Source organism: Channa argus, chromosome 2, assembly GCF_033026475.1.
Source record: "Channa argus isolate prfri chromosome 2, Channa argus male v1.0, whole genome shotgun sequence".
NCBI lineage: Eukaryota > Metazoa > Chordata > Actinopteri > Anabantiformes > Channidae > Channa > Channa argus.
The window spans coordinates 22,530,989-22,548,385 of record NC_090198.1 but is presented as its reverse complement, the minus strand read 5'-3'; the positions used below and the strand labels follow the sequence as shown (position 1 = coordinate 22,548,385).

At 39.4% G+C, this 17,397-nt stretch overlaps 1 protein-coding gene across 1 annotated transcript; it reads right to left on the bottom strand.

Moving 5' to 3' along the window:
• Positions 1-142: 142 nt before the first annotated feature.
• ctr9 (CTR9 homolog, Paf1/RNA polymerase II complex component) lies at positions 143-8,923 on the bottom strand. Its single transcript, XM_067496470.1, has 23 exons — positions 8,765-8,923; positions 7,514-7,612; positions 7,111-7,350; positions 6,888-7,005; positions 6,721-6,810; positions 5,945-6,201; positions 5,744-5,851; positions 5,428-5,664; positions 5,077-5,295; positions 4,677-4,860; positions 4,506-4,594; positions 4,236-4,421; positions 3,004-3,091; positions 2,738-2,886; positions 2,527-2,643; positions 2,301-2,446; positions 2,110-2,181; positions 1,705-1,840; positions 1,447-1,599; positions 1,204-1,352; positions 1,021-1,120; positions 833-945; positions 143-738 (listed from the first exon to the last, which is right to left on the bottom strand). The coding sequence occupies exons 1-23, from the start codon at positions 8,807-8,809 to the stop codon at positions 348-350; spliced, it is 3,486 nt and encodes a 1,161-aa protein (XP_067352571.1). The 5' UTR covers positions 8,810-8,923; the 3' UTR covers positions 143-347.
• Positions 8,924-17,397: the final 8,474 nt, after the last annotated feature.

Here is a 17,397-nt window from a genome sequence, read left to right as displayed (position 1 = left end):
ATTAGCGTCCACAGCTAATCATGAATTCCTTCGCCTATTTATGCTGACGCTTTTGTTTTAGTCTGTCAATGTGACAGTTTGTTAAAGCATCTTCATTGGGGTCAGTGTCTTGTCTGACCACCTGCAATAAAACATTCAAACCTTTTATTTCACTTCAAAACTCTTTAATGAAACCTTTACCAAAGCACAGCGTCCATGACAAGATAGTATCAGTAAGACTTGAGGAAAAATCCACAATGCTGTGCCAAAAACAAAACAAACAGAAATCCCTGCTTTAAAAAGAACATAAATGCAGATAAACATTTTCTTAGCATAATGTGGGAGAGTGCTGTGAGGAGGATCTAAATTTAATCGCTGTCATCATTGTTGGAACCTTCAGGTTCAGAGCCATTGTCAGAGCGACGTGGGGAGACCTCATTGTCTGATCCTGCTTCAGATCCCCTGTCTGACCCTCGGTCTGATGCTGCAACAGGTGAGCCAGGCCGGGAATCGTCTTCAGATCCAGACCGACTCCTCCTGCTCTCGTTGTCTGACTGTTCCGAGTCGGACTGACGTTGTACCCTCCTCTTCTTCACTGGACGATCACTGCCAGTGTCGTCGTCCTCAGAGCCGGCAGAGCGCCGAGGGCTTCCCGCCTCACTGCCAGAACGATTCCGACCTCCATCTGATTCGCTGTCGGATGCAATGCGCTTTCTGTGGCCACCCTCATCAGATCCTGAACCACTGTCTCTTAGGTGTCTGTATGAGTGAAAAGTGTACATATCAATTTGTTGACTGTAATGTTTTGAGAATTGCTTTCAGTGTCAAACATGACTAGGGTCAAAGCTTTTACCTGTCTTCAGCTATTTTCAGTCCATCCTCATCTGAAGAGGATTCAGATGAGGAGATGATGGCCTTAGATTTGATCTTTCCTTTGAGAGACTGTGGCAAACGCTCAGGCTGAAACTACAATGAGACAGAAAGTAGGCCTTAAAACACCCAACTCAAACATGTTCAAAGTGCCAAACAAGGATTACAGACCTTTTCAAACTTCTTGCGTTCTTTAGGTTTACGCTGCTTCTTGGGTCGCGATGCTCCTTCTTCTTCATCACTGTCATCTCCTCGTCCTCCTTTAGCAGGTCTGAACAGTACAAAATTTTAATTAAGGTTCTTCACTCCGGAGCCAAAATAAACCTAATTATGAATTAACTGCAGCACACTCACCTTCTCCTTTTCTTTTTCTTTTCTCCATCCTCATCCTCCTCCTGCTCGCTGCCACTCCCACCCTTTCTCTTCTTCTTCTTCCTCTTCAGAGGTAGTTCCTCATCAGAGTCATCATTGACAAACTCATCCATGTCACCTCCTTTCTTACGCTTAGAGATTTAAAGCAAAGAAGCCCATTATGAACAATACATTCAGTGTAATTGAGGGTCTGGTGATAAGTTTAATGTCGATTCTAACACTCACGCGTCCACCACTCCCGCCTCCCTTCTTTTTTTCTTTCGCCATTTCCTTTGATCCCTCTGCAAAGGTGAGCAGGCTCTTGGTCTTCTCTACAAACAAGGCTCTCTGCTCCAGGAGCTTCTTCGTTTCCTCTGCTTCTTTGTTTCGCTTTTCCTCCTAACAAGGTTTGAGTGTGACAAGCAAACTAATTATTTTATCTTCTACTTTAAAAAAAATATATATAACTTTTTTTTGGGGGGGGGACTGTAGCACCACAAGTACCTGTTCTTTTAACAGCTGCTGGCGCAGCAGGTCCCTCTCCTGTTCTTGTTTTGCCCGAAGCTCCTTCTCTTCCTCATCCTGCTTTCTGGCTCTAGCCACGTGGTACTGAGCCTGACTCAGCAAGTCAGAGCACTGCCTGCAATACCATAACAAAACCCCCTGTTGTATTACAACTAAATAAACTTGTGCACAAGCCAAATGTGAAAAACTGTTGTAGGTTAAAATGGACCACAAGGTAATCTATCAGCATCTGCCAGTATTAGCTTTAATTAAATTTTAAAAAAAGAGTCACAGAATAATGCTAACCAGAAGAATTGTATTTAATAAAATCACTAAAATTATCAGCATATAATATTGATATTCACCGACTGATAATCGTAATGATAATCATAAATTCAGACTGACCTGGCCTCAGATGCAGCAAGAGCGAGGTCAAACCTCATCTTGTCTCCAGCCTTGCTGAGATAGCTGAAATACCTATGAGAGGAAGAGGAGGTGAAAGGGGAGAAGTAGATAAAATTGAACCAGAGGATCAGGTTAAGGGCAGGAGGAGACATCAGCATCAATCAATCTGTCAATCTATCAGTCGACACTACCTGTGGGCCAGTTCAAGCTCTTTGACAGCACTGAGCACAGCCTTTAGGTTGCTCTTCTCATCCTTCAGCACAAGAGTGGCCAGTCTCTGAAGCACCAGGGCCACGTTGAACATCAGCACAGTGTCGCTGGGTGCTACATGGCGGGCCTTGTTGGAAACACATCAGAAAGTTATACTTTTTCATATTTTAGAATCAAATAAAAGCCATACTTTTCTTTTTATTTTACCTTGAGTAACATCTGCTTGCATTCTTGGAGTTTCCCACATTTGAAGAGCGCCCTTGCGAGGTACAGTAGCACCTCAGTGTTCTGATATTTGTAAAATTTCTTCAGACAGTTCTCATACTGTAGAAGAACAGATCAAAACACTTCACTGCACAGCCTAAGACATTACCAAAGACACTCATTTTCAAAACGTTATCACAGGGGAGACATTTACCATCTGCACAGCGCTGATGTACTGCTTCTGTTCAACATAGATGTGAGCCAGATTCAACCAGACGTCACTGATGTCTGCTGTGGCCTCCCTCACCTGTGCAAACACATCACGAGCCTCTCTGAAGTAGCCCTTATGGGCAAGGACGGCACCTGTACAAAACAAATCTGGTTAATACAATATGCAGTAAAACAAAATACTAAAAAAAAAATAAAAATAAGGAAACAATACGTTTTAGTATGTGTAAATATATATAAAGCTCAACAGACCAATGCCATTGGCAGCATAGAGGTTTCTCGCATCATTGCGTAGAACTTGTTTGTATATTGCCAGGGCTCGATCCTGGTGTCTCTTTTCCTGTCGAGACAAAAACATTGTTACTCCGTTTAGTGATATAGCTGACCATATTCTATTTTCAGCTACCTTAAGATACCAATCTTTGTTTAATAATTGTTAGATAATAATTTTTATTTTAGGTCAATGATTATGTTTGCTTGGTTTTAAAGACTGTATGATGGTGTGACTTCTCAGCTAGTCGTTCGCAAAGGGCCTGTTTGTCAGCACAGACATGTTTTAAGGCAAGACATTTCAAACATTCACCACCGGCTTATGGTCGTCTTGACGGCTGTGACTGAAATGAAGATGCTACTGAAGCAGTTGCGAGAAGATGTGCAGATTATATGGAACAGCGGTAATTGTGCAACAATGAGCCCATTTAATCACAGCTCAGTGTATAAAACATTGAGCAGCAGCTTAGTATTTTTACTTACTGGTTTAAAAGACAAATGCAGTTTCATCTTTACTAATTAACTTAATTGTGAGGAATGTGTTGGCTACAATGTCTCTTTTGCCCGTGTCTTTTGGTACTTAAAGAGCAAGAATGAAAATATTTTCTGTAAGTTTTATTACAGAATGGACAGAGTGATATTGTAGCACTTTCAAAGCCCAATTTTTCTATTTGTTCTTTCATTCAGTGTAGACTAATAAACAATATTCTTAACATTTAACATCAATTACTTTTACCTCCAGTACTTGGATTATGTTCTGAAAAATACAATGAGTAAGATTGTGTCTGATGTCAGATACTCCAAACTGAAAATGAAGGCTACTTTGGCCATCTCAATTATACCGCCAAAATATTGTAAAATATGATCTTTTTCTCTCTAGTCTATATTGCACAACCCTAACACACTTGTGCATTCTGCATTTAATCCTTATCCAAGCAATAATTAAATGCAAAATACACTGACTGTGAACCCGGTTTGGGGTCGTGTTTCCTCTAAAAGCCTGTGATTTCTTCTATCGTCCTATGTTGTTTATTTCACATCACATTTAATGTTGCTAATAAAATGAACAACAACGTATACTATGTCCATTATCATTCTTTGATATAACAGTTATAGTTGCAGTTATCAATCAGTAATTTGGAGCATGTACTGAAGTGCAATACTGTTCCATATTCTCAACTCTACATTTCTCTTTTGAAGAAAACTGTCTGCACCTTTTCCCGGTCTCTGGTGGGCTGGTGCAGCGTCTGCAGCCACACATTACCCAGAGCCAGCATGGAGTAGGTGTCGTTCTGCGTTGACGGTTGCTTCAGGATACGCTCAAATTTCTTTTGACCTGGTCCCCATTCCTGTTTGGCCAAGTGAAGATTTCCTATTAGGGACCAGGCATCCGGGTGATCCTGCACCAAACAGGACAAGCAGTGGTGAAGAAAGATTTGCATCAGGCTTTATCAATCATTGAATTTAGGTAGGTGACCAAGTACCTGATTAATCTGCAGTGCTTCTTTGAACCAATCAGAGGCTTCGTAGAAGTTCCCTTTATCACGAGCCATTGCTCCGAGGCGCAAATAACCTGTGAATCCAAAAATGTAAACGATTTCAGGAACCCTTGCCTTCATAGTCTCATACTTTTAATCATAACGTTGTATTCTTACAGTCCACATAGTTAGGATGCTCTCTGAGGATGTTTTTGTAGAGTTTCTCAGCTTCATGGAATTCACACATTGCCTCGTACAGACGGGCCAAATTGTAGGAGGTGGTGACAGAAATAGCATTGTAGTAATGCTCGTCATGCTCTCCCTCAGCTTTGGCTCGTTCCAGAGATGCTAGAAAATATTTCTGTAAGACAGCAGACATGATCCCAACCTTAAAATTGTAGTACCGTTTATCGTCAATATTCAGTCCTACGTGCACTTTTATCATGCCCTCTATCACTCAACAATCTGCATTGTCAAACTGATATACCAATTAAATAATTGATTGATTTGTAGTTATTTTACAATATATACAAAATACAATACTTTAACAGCAGCTCTATTGTATGTTGTTAGATACCTTGGCCTCCCCTAAGTTGCCCAGTCTGAAGTGAAGAGCCCCCAGGTTATTAAGGATCTCAGGGGGAACATCAGCCTGCACTTTCTCCTGCAGGATGCGGGTGGCTGTGCCATAAGCGGACAATGCGCCTTGAATGTCGGTCTGCTCCAGGATCTGAGCCAATTCAATCCACGCTTCCACATCATCGGGATACTGCTCTGTTACCTTTTTCAAATGACCCTAGGAAAAACACAAAAAACTGTCTCAGTCTATACAAATTATAAATATCCCCCCCAAAAATGACCATTTACCATGTTACTGAATACAAGTCTGGTACAATTCTCTGAACCACATGATGCATGGGATACGTACTTTAGCAACGTCTCTCTTTTCCTGATCGTCAGATGTTGCATAGAGAGATCCAAGGATTTTCATAGTTTCATAGTTGTTGGGGTAGGCCTTTAAAACTTTTTCAAAGCACTGAGCTGCGTTCTCCTTGTCTCTTCGATAAACATACATCTGTCCCAATCCAAAGAAGGGCAGTACAAAAGTGGACGAGGCGAACTGAGTGGCCTGGTAATAGTACTGAAAGGCTTGGTCATAGTCCTCCTAAAGAAAGTGAAGACCAGAGATAGTAAAAGCTAATAACACAGTAATCATTCTGTTATCTAAAATGGGGCAGGGGTACCTGCACGTGAAATGAACGAGCTAACTGGTAGCAGCTCTCAGCCTGCATCGCTTCAACTTCTGTGTTATGGAAAGCGTGGAGGGCAAGATGCTGCACTTTACTGTAGTCCTGATTGTAAACAGAAAACATACAGGAATGAATAACAGCTAATGTCACACTGGTCTAGAGATTTTATCAGCAGAACAACAGATGAGTGATTACCTTTTTGAAAAAGAAGTGGTTGGCCAGGTGGTTGAGCACCATTGGGTTGCTAGGGTCAATAGTGTAGGCTCGCGACAGGAGCTGCACTCCGTTCTTGATGGAGTCTGCCTCCTTGTTGTTGAGCTCTAAAACCGCCAAACCAACAAGGGCTCCCACACACTTTGAATTAAGCTCTAGCGCGCGACCAAAAGCCAATCGGGCCTTCTCCAGTTTATTGAGCTTGACGAAACAGTGTCCCATCCCGAGCCTCACCTCAGCTGCCATAAGAACAAAATAAAGGACAGATGAGGAATTGGCTCCTTGTTCGACAACTGCAACATATACTGTAGCAGTAGATTATTTTTTTTTTACAGTCACATTTTTTTGGTGTCAGCATCAATGTTGGACCTAAAATGTCCAGTACATGCATGTTATGTTTATAACTGAAGCAATTAATCTATTAGCCAATAAGCAGCCAATCAACCTAAAAATATTGTTTTTTTTGTTTTTTTTTTTATACCTGCGGTAGACACTTTTCATTGGTGTATGCTCCATAACTTGTTATCTTGATTATGACATTATATATATATATATATATATATATATATATATATATATATATATATATATATATATATATATTTGTGTGTTTACATTTTATATGTGAAATATTGATATTTATATATACAAATATTGATGCTCTCTTTCAAAATGGAATTGGCTCTAATTGTGGTACAGTATAGTAAAGTGTAATAGGGGGTAAGGGGATAGGAGTCTGATAAATACTGCTTGTTTACCTGGGCAGCCTGGGTTTGTACGAAGAGCCTTTTTGTAGTATGCAAGTGCTCCTCTATAATCCTTTTTATTGAAGGAGATGCAGGCCTTACCTGTTTAAAAAAAAGGGTGTGATCAGTTAAAACGATCACGACAAAATCAGTTTTAGTTTATATTATATTTAACTTACCAAGTAGAGCAGGGATGTTATTAGTAGACTGATTGAGAACAAAGTGGAACTGAGCATCAGCTTGGTCCATCTTGTCTCCTTCCAGCAAACAGAAACAGGCTCTTCCCAACAAATGGTTCTAAATTGACACAAGAGGTTTTTTCATTTACTTAAAAATGCAAAAATCATAGAGCCACAGCAGTTTCCTCTCATTGCCACCTGCGCTCACACACATTCTTGTTACCTGATCATACATGATGATCTTGTCTGCCATGGTGTAGAGCAGAGTTGCCTGCGTGATGAGCTCTTTTTTAGCATCTTTATTTTTTTCTTTACGTGCTTGCTGGACATAGTAAGCTGCCAGTGTGTCTAGACAGGTCATCTGGTCCTTCTCATGGTCTCTGTAGTCAAGGTTTCCATCAATACGAGCAGCCTCTAAAAGCTTGACGAAATCCTCTGTTTTGCCTTGCTTGTAGTACTCCAACTGAAAACAATCATTCAAACTGTTATGACTACATGAATGGGCTGAAGGTAACACTGCTTTCGCATGAATCAGGTTTGACATGTAGATTGAGTTCAACTTTTCATCAAGCTAAACGACTACATTGTAACAATATTTGTAAGACCTTGTAGCTCCACTGACTCACCGCCAAAGCGATCCATATGTGCAGCTGTGTGTGTTCCTGCTTCAGGATACTGATCACCTCATCTCCTTCTGGGAGCTGGTCAAAGTCAAGCTCAATAACCTGCAAAATACCATGGAAGTCATTAAGCAACAACGGATGCGAAACATCTATTTATCATGAAGCTTTAACAATGATGGTTAGGTAGTTTGGCTGTGCTTGATGTGAAACAATTTCTCATTGACAACAATTACTTATCACAGTTTTTATAATTCCATTTGAGCTGAAGTCACTGTCCCTTTCACATCATCAGTATATATTTTTTGTCCTTTTGGCTTATCCTGTGAGGTCAGGGTCACAGCGGATCATTTGTCCGCATGTTGATTGTGAGTTATAGTGCAAATCATCGTGCATGACTGTGTTACAATGAGATTTTTAATAACAAAAATGAAAGTACCTAACTTTGAAAGGTATTTAATATTAGCAACTTTACAATCCAAACAGAGGTATAAGAGTCATAAACACCTATCTTTAGATAGAGTAATAATAATGGAAGCCTGTAGAAGATGCACAGCCTACACAGAGCCCTGATCTCATGAAGTAAGTCTAGGATTTCATGAAACAGAAGAAACTGAGAAAATCCAGATAAACTGTGGCAAGATCTCCAGGAAGTTTTTAACAATCTACTTACCAGGGACTAAGTAAAAAAAAAGGGAACAAGGGGAAGTGATGCTGTTTTAAAGCCAAGGGGGGTCACAGTGAATACTGACTTAATTCTGTTTTCCCTCCATGAAGTTAATTGTTAAAGAAAAACAGAATTTTTACGTCACTCACTTTACTTCCAGTCCGTACTTTTGCACGGTGACAGATTTTATCACCAACTGCTATCGTAAAACATTTTATGATAAGCGATACCATATAACCCTAAAATACATATTTATACATGCAAGTTAGTATTGAAGTTAAAAACATTGATATTTAAGATAAAACATCCCCGACCTGTTAACTGGCATCAAAGCTCATATTTCTACAGACAGTAATTACTGTTTGCTTAAATTAGTGTCTCTGTGTGTTGGGTTCTGTGTACCGGAGTGGAGGTTTTAGTTTGAGTCGCAAATATCTGAACAACTCTAACGTCACTCAACCATTTATTATTGCACTTTAGCCAATGTTAGCTTTGGTTAGCATAAACGGCTAACTGGCAAGACAGCGAGGTGCAGGATAGGTTATTAAACATCCACAAAAGGTTAAATATACATATTAGGCGAGTTTTACCTCATCTGTGTCCCGTAAAGGGATCTCGATAGAGCCTCGAGACATCCTGACTGAGGACAAATCCACCTGAAGTTAAATTATAAAGATAATACAAAATCTCCAGCCCGTTGTTTGTTAGTAGCTACTTCATGCTTCCGACAGGAAACAAAAACATGAATGGTGCAACACAAAAAGGGTCCGGCAAAGTTGTTGGACATCTTAAGGTTTCGTTCCCACTGGAGGTAAACACATGGCACTCTGGTTGAAACACGGTTGAGCACAACATATTTGGAGAAATATTCAGATTTTACTTTATATCTTTACTCTACCCAAGTAAATACACTATGTCTGCAAGGTAAAAAATAACTTTATTACAAGTCCTGTTTTTTAAAATCTTTAGTAAAGTGGGTCCAGGTCTGTGACGCCTGGGACAGGCCCTAGACTCCCCTGACCCTGAACAGGATAAGATAATGGATGGATGAAAGTTCTCAATGCAAAAAAAAAAAAAAAAAATACCCAGTGACCAATTAAACTCTGCATACTACATTACTCTACTTTACTCCCCAAATACTACATACTTACTGCATTATTAGATACCATTACTTATTATTACTTATTACTGCTTACTTAAACTTAACGTTTAAGCAGTATTTTACTGTTGGAATCTTTTTAGTATGAGTATTAAGTATTTACACGATGATCCAATCTGCTGATTGTTTTCTCAGTTAATTAAAATTTGGTTTGAAAATGTAAATCGGAAAATAATGACACTACGGAATCGGAAAATAATGACCACTACAGTTACTGAGCTCAACGACTCGTTCACAAGAAGACTGTAACCTGGTTCCTTAAATCTATGTAAACACACTCATTGTTTTGTGAAACCAGTAGTTATCACAATGAGCACCCATCAATTGATATTATTTAAATACTTAAATAGCAAGTAATGCTTGAGAGCATTGAAAAGAATGACAACAAAGTGCTTGCAGACTAAATTTCAATCAGCTATCAATCAATGTTTAGTTAAATTATATTTTAGAAGCACTTAATATGTTTTACTTAAAAAAAATATTTGGTTGAGTAAGAAGTAACTAAAGCTACACTCCCTGCAAATAGCAATAATAGTAATAACGTTCTCAAAACATTTGCATTAATGTCCAGGAATAGTTTTAGTTGTTTTTCAGTGAGCCTAATGAGATCCTTTATCCATTTTCTTAACAAAAATAACATCAATTTAGATTTTAATTTTAGACAATATTGGAATAACCATGTGTTTTAAAAGCAAAATGAATTTCTGTTACCGCCCCATCAAAGAATGTTCACACCTTATTTGCTGAATTCAAAGAAACCCTTGACAGACTCTGCATTTGATATGTTAAACCAGTGAATTTGAATTAAAATCCATTAACTGCATCGTCGTCACAGACCTTTGCAGAGCAGCAGTGGGATAATGTGGGGGGATGATGTGGGAGAGAGGGGCTGGGGGATGTCAGCTGGTTTTGATGTGAAGCACTGAAAACAAACGTATGGGCATCTTGAAGTGTTCTTGTGTTAACATATCGGCAAATCAGAGGAAGACAAGACACATGATGAAAATCAAGCTCCCGATTTACATTTGACAATCTTTTTTCTTTTCAGGGGAACTACACGGGTCTGAGAAGTAAGAATTTCTTTTGATAACTTGTTTCTCTTTTAAAGGTGGTTTACTGCTAAGTAACTGAAAGGGAAACAAAGCATGTACCAATCTCATTGTAGTATGTGACATGGAATTGAACACCTTTGTATATGTAACACTTTTTAATGATGTTTTAGTAGCTGAAATGAAGTATAACTTTAATTCAGTTGACCTATTATGTATTGCTAGCATTATTATCTTTAAAAATCATTTTACATCACAGTTTTGTATTATTGTACAAAACTTTACAGAGTTACCTAAAAGTATCCAACTTCACATATGTAAGCAATAACCGAGGCCAGTTTTGGAAAGACATTATTCAAGTGTTTTCCTAGTTATTAATTCATTTTAATGTATTGCTCCATTGATTTTCCACTGTTAGTTTTGGCCTCTAGGCACAATAAATGTAAATTACGTTTATTAAAATTATCAGGTGGTGTAGGAACAGAGTCTCCAGGGACTCAGGAAACACAAGCATGATGTCTGACAGCAACAATGGTAAAAGCTTCAACCCAACATATTTAGTATATTAAGTAGCTTTGCATGTATTTTTCTCTCTCTCTGTATTAACCTTTACTTTACTCATGAAGTGTGTAAATCACCAGCCTGTGGGACAAGGCATATTCCTGAGGACAGTAAAGACACAAGTGGATTATCTGAGCATGAGCTCCTCGATATCATGTATGACACATGTGAAAAGTCCAACTCAGGTACACATGCTCGCATGGTGTTCAACAAAACACATTAATAGAAACAGGTTAAATGTTTAATCCTTCATTCTTACTTCTCCGTCGGCTCCAGGAGCAGTGCTGGCCTCCACAATCATGCAGTACCTGCAGACCATGACAGGTCAGAGTATGGAGCAGGACAGACTTGCTGCCCTGCGACAGCTGTTCGACCCTGACTATCGGGACCCACATGTGAGCAGAGAAACTTTTCAGGCCACCATGAGAGAGTGGATCATCCAGTGCAGCCAGGACAGGTGAGAGAAAACTAGACAGAAAGAATTCAGGTACATCATTGTGGAGAAATGATGAAGATTACGGATGAGTGGGTCCATGTCATGCTTTGTATAGTCTGCAATGGATTAAAGACACTATTAGGAGCACATTTCAGTTGAATGTCATCTTGCAATATTAGACTGGATATTGGATACATGTTTGACTTCTTCTGTTGTTCATTTTTTTCTGGTCAGAATGACATGTGTGCAGAGTGTGACACAATGAGGAAAGTGTATCGGTCTCTTATGTTGCTGACATGGCATATTATTGAAACAATTCCCAAAAGCAGTCGAGTGGGAAAAGTTGCATCTCCCACCTGGTAGAATGAAGTGCTGAAGTGACAGCAAGCAGTCTCTTAACAGGCACTATGACCAGCAGTCAGAGAAAATATTAAAAAATAAAAAATAAACATAAAGTAAAATAAATAAATAAATGAAATCACATTTATACCTAACCAGAGTGACTAATATATTTAAAAGGTTTATGATGTGTTTTTATACCAAATTTGACTTGTATTGATATTGTAACAATCAAATATAAGCATCCATCCATCATCTGTAACTGCTTATCCTGTTCAGGGTCCCGGGGGCTGGAGCCTATACCAAGTGTAACTGGGCAAGACATGGGGCACACTCTGGACAGGTCTCCAGTCTATCTCAGGGTCAACACAGAGAGACGTACACAGACAGACGACCATTCATACTCATTTACATTCACACCTTTAAAGCAATTCAAAGTCACCAATTAACATGGAGGTGTCAGAAAAGTTACCATAGGGATAACTGGCTCGAGGCGGTGAAGCGTTCATAGCAAGGTAGCTTTTTTATCCTTCGATGTTGGCTCTTCCTATCATTGTGAAGCAGATTTCCCCAAGCCTTGGATTTGTCACCCACTAACGTGAGCTGGGCTTAGATCGTCATGAGACAGGTTAGTTTATCCTACTGATGATGTGTTGTTGCATTAGTAATGCTGCATGTGTTTGGACTGTGGGAGGAAACCTGGAGGAAACCCACTCAAGCACGGGGAGAAAATGCAAACTTCATGCAGAAAGATCACTGCCGGCAGGTTTATACAAACCTGGGACCCTCAGCCTTTACTGTAAGCCAGCTTCCTTTATTCACTCACTGCCAGATTGTTGAACACAGTTTACTTGGAAGAAATTGCTAAATAAAAATCAAATCAAGTTGTTTTGTATGGCACAAATTAGTGTCTCAGTGAACTTAAACCTGGATTTTCTGTATGACCTTTGATCTGTATGTTTACCTGCCCTTCTGCTTGGAGGAATTCTGCCTTTTCCTTATTCTGCTCCAGTTTTCCTGCCATCCTTTGTGTTTAAATCCCTGCCTGCTTGTTCAATCTGCATTGTCTACCCCAACGGTCATCAACTTAGTGCTGATGTATTTCAACTCTCCCTCCCCATCCCACTGCTTACCTGGATCAGGTGTGTTTAGTCAGTGAGCTGGTACAGTTGGAAAACAAGCAGAATGGGGGCCCTCGATTGAACTGGTACCAATCACCACTGGTCAAACATCAGCGCAAAGCCCTATCAGAAGAAGTGTTTCTGCTTCATGAGATGCAAGTGCAAGCAAGAGCAGAAAGGAAGTTTTTTTAATAATGGATTTAAGTGCATAGGAAGGTACAGAAGAGTTTTCAGTAATTTTTTTACTATTGGGAGTGAGGTTCTTCAGCATGCAGAGTTTGGTAGCTCGTTCAACCATTGTGATATAAAAAGTAAATGGCTATTTTATTAAGAAGTGCTTCACAACGTTGATTCCCATTCACACAAACGCAGCGGCTGCCATGCAAGGTGCTCACCTCACAGCCTGCAACTTGGGGTTCAGTGTCTTGCCGAAGGACACTTCGACACATAGCCGGGACCAGGGGTTGAACCACTGACACTGTGGTCTGTGGTCATCTGCCAACTGGACTACAGCCAGTTTCTCTGAGTTTGTCTTCAAACGTAATGCAATGCTCTCTTTCGATTTTCAGTGAGCTGTGGGAACTATAGTAACTCCCTGACTCTTCCTCTGTTTCAGCAACGATGTGGATGGAAGTCATGAATATTGGCCTGACTCTTCTACAGTGCCAGAAAATGGTAGGCGGTTGCTATTTTGTTTAAACTTAATCAGATGAAACAAATAGCCTGCTAAAGCAGATTTCCTCTCAGGGCTGGATTTCTCATGTTCTCAAAGCAAAGCAGCCTCATCCGAAAACCATCGGTGCTCCTGGTTAGTCCCTGCTTGTGTTCACCTACTATAACCAATTTGTGTTCAAACTTCACTACTAACTGTTTGTTTGGTGTCAGTGATGAAAAAGACCTGTCAGGCACAGTGGCTCAACTAATGCACGCTCACCGCACACTGAGCGAGCAGAACAGCAGCCTGCTAAGGACGGTGGCTCAGTGTGAGGATGCGAACCTGCAGCTCACTCTGGAGCTCAATGAGCTGCAAGCAAAGTTGACCAGGTAACAAATAACCTTCACTCATATTACGTAGGATTATCTCATTTCCCCAATAGGAACATTTCATCATATTATCTTAAAATGTTCCCATGTCATCTCAGTTTGCACTGTCAACACAAAATGTGATGCCAAAAATAAAATGTGAAAATGTAGAAAAAACAAAACATCTGACCCACATGTTGCATCTGGAAAGTAGCCACAATTACTAAGAACACTGTCAAAGTCAGGATATTTGGAAAAGACAAACTCATTAATATAAAAGCTGATTATCAAAACTGAGTACATTTTTATATAACTGCGGAAAGCACGGGACCAATATTTAATTCTCAATCAAACCAGGGCCCGTTTTGAAAGCATATGAAAGCAAAAGACCCATTTTTATCAGTTTTGCCCCCACAACATGGAGCTAACAGCTTTAAAACTTCACCAGCTAAACTTGTGACACAGGCAAAATTATTTTATAGTAAATAAAATCACCACTTTGATTTGTGAATATAGTATAGCTATATACTGTATAGTGAATATAGGATATAGCTACTTACTGTATATTGCAACAAATTGAACACTGAACTGTTGGATCAGTGTCCAAGATTTTCACATCTTCTGGGTCTCCTCTGTGGGACCTTGTGACTATTGGTGTCTCTTTTGTCTCTTTCTAATATTTTTTTTGCCTTTGGGGTCATTTTAAGGTTCTTAGTAGTTACACTCAGTGGCTCTCCCATTAATACAGAAATGTGCTTTATATACGGCCTTGTGGACTTTTTAGAAGTTAAACAGCAGTTAATTTACCCATCTGTTCTGAGCATTGTTTTACAAATCATTTTCATTTATGGTACTTGTTTTTTCTCTAATTTTACATGTATTATTATTTATGCATTAGGAACATTTATTAATTTGGGGATTGAATCATGCATCCTTCCCATAAAACTGTGTTAAAGAATCAGACTAAAAAGAAAACTTATGTAAATGTGTGGCTAATGTGGTTTTTGCATCTGTTTCTCACTGGTTCCATTTAAAATTAAATATTAAGACTAAAGCTCTGATGTTTTGGTTGTGTGCAGTGCTCAGCACTCAGCAGTGAGGGCCAGATCGCTCACGGAAGAACTTGAGGAGACTCGTCGGGCATTTAAAGAGGCCCAGGAGAGAGCCAGCCACTCTCAGGCCAGCTGCACCAAACTGGTACATCATATACTAAACGGTCTTTCAGTGAAGCTGTACATTAAGCTTTGATTTATTTTTTATGGCAGGTCTTTATTGTAAATTTTTCTTTGGTCATTAGAGCAACGAGGTTGAATGCCTGAAGAATCACACTAGGAGGCTTAAAGAAAAGGTAATGTAGATCCAAGTCCAAATATGTTTAGTTTAGTATAGTTTTCTTTTCTTTTCTTTTCTTTTCAAAAAATTAAAGTGAATTTTCTTTTTTTTGTGTCCACACAGAATGAAAAACTTACCTTTGAAAAGTCATGTTCTGAAGACGGCATGAGCAAACTCAGGAAGGTTAACACAGAGCTGAAGGTAGGAACAGATCAGGGAAACACTTTTTTGTTATTGAGATATAAAGTGTTTGAACTGAGAATCTATCATCTCACAGGCCGAACTCGAGGAAACCATAGTTATGTTGATGCTGAGAGACAGAGAAATTAAAAAGGTTGGTGCATCACAGGAATGAGGTAAACGGTCAGTTCATAGTTGTGTTGTGTCTTTTAACTTTACTTACATAATTTGTCTGTGTAGAAAGACATTTTTCTGGATAAGATGAAGAACTGTCATGTGGAGAACCACAACATGATTGAGGTAAGTCTGACACAGTCAGGAACAGAAACATGGGATAGATTAACTTTAAATGTAAGCAGATATAACAAAATGGTATTATATCTTGTTTGATATCTTAAAATGTCATTTGAAACTAATAATGATAACAATATATCAGCAGCTTTCGGCTTGTCCCTTCAGGGGTCGCCAAAGTGGAACTTGTTCTGCACGTTCATTTGGCCGAATTTTTTGTCAGATGTCATTACTGCCTCCCATTCTATTAAATATAATACATGTTGTAGGTTTTAACTCATGAAGGTTTTATATGCGTATGTTTAAGCTTAGAGTATTTTTGAATATGCTTTTTTTTTTTTACATGATCTCTATGCTGGCTTTGCAGGATCTGCAGGCAGAGCTAATGAGGTTACAAGAACATTCCCATGAAGTTCTCCTGAGGTATAGTTAGTTAGTTACTTAGTTAGTTTTGCTTTAGTTTAAGATTTCTTCCGCAAGAGGAACTTGTGTACAAATTACAAACATAGAATACATATATACTGTACAAATTAGGAACATAAAAATATTTTTTTCACTCAAATAATTATGACCATTATAGCAAAGAATCACAATTCTGCAGTGTCTACAACAAACCCCCCAAAAAATCCATCAACTCCCCAAGAACCCTTTGACCGTAAAACTTCCATCACACTGCATTTTCCAAAATGCAACTCAATAACATGTTTCAGGTCCTCTCTGCCCCCTAAAAAGCCAGTTTTCCTAATCTACACATGTCAGAGTTTATCAAATAAATAGCTGTTACAGTTTCAAAGACAATTTAATAACATTTTGTTGAATTAAAAAAAAGTACCAAGAACTGGTAATGTTAATATACAATTCTTAGAATATACTAACAATCGAATGGGTTGAAGCTCGGTTTCCTCTGCTGGTTTCTGACAGGTACAACAGACACTGTATCAGCCCTCAAAGTTTCTACGGTGGAGATCCTCCTAACCACCTCTCTCTGCAGAGCGAGATGCAGGACATACAGCAGGTAGGAAATGCTCAGTTATCTTTTCATGGCACTGATGATCTGTTTCGTGTTATCGTGTTGCCGCTTTTTCCTCCATATCTGCAGCAGCATCACAGGGGTCTGGAGGATTTCAGGCTCCCATTGCTCCGCAAACACAGTGATGATATACAGAGCATCATTCACAGGATCAGGAGTTCAGAAATCTCTCATCTTCTGCACAATAAGCACCCTGAGAGGGTGAGGACGGAGTAAACGTTCAACTGAGGAAGACATCTTACATGCAGTAACATGTGTGTATAATCTGTCTTACTTCTCTCACAAAAACAGGACCCTGCTCCTTCAGAAACACAGGAAAGGCCTTTTCCTCATCTCCTGCAGCAACAGGCAGGCATCAAGCAGCAGCTTGTCAATGTGTATGTGAGTTTTTAGGTCTCTCTCTCCCTGTTATGGCAACAGAGTAGATTTGGTTAATGTTAGTCTCTGTTCTTAAGAAGTTTCCTCTGGCTAATAAAAGCTTCTCTGGTTTTGACGGTGTATTTATGGGCATCTCCATTACCCATAGGACTTACTATCTTTTCTGTGTAAGAAACTATCTCAGATAAGTGCAGTTTTAGTACCCCTTGGTAACTACAGACATAACATTGTGTAAAGGAGATGTTTATAAAGCTGCAGTGGTGGTTTCAGGCTGCAGGAGCTGGACCTGCACAAGTGTGTGTGGGAGGAGAATGGGGAGAAGGT

Coding starts and splice junctions, on each gene's coding strand:
- ctr9 (XM_067496470.1), bottom strand. CDS start 8,809: ATGTCTCGAGGCTCTATCGAGATCCCTTTACGGGACACAGATGAG. Junction 2,887..3,003: donor CTATGCTGCCAATGGCATTG/GTCTGTTGAGCT, acceptor TGTTTTGTACAG/GTGCCGTCCTTGCCCATAAG. Junction 2,644..2,737: donor ACATCAGCGCTGTGCAGATG/GTAAATGTCTCC, acceptor GTTCTTCTACAG/TATGAGAACTGTCTGAAGAA.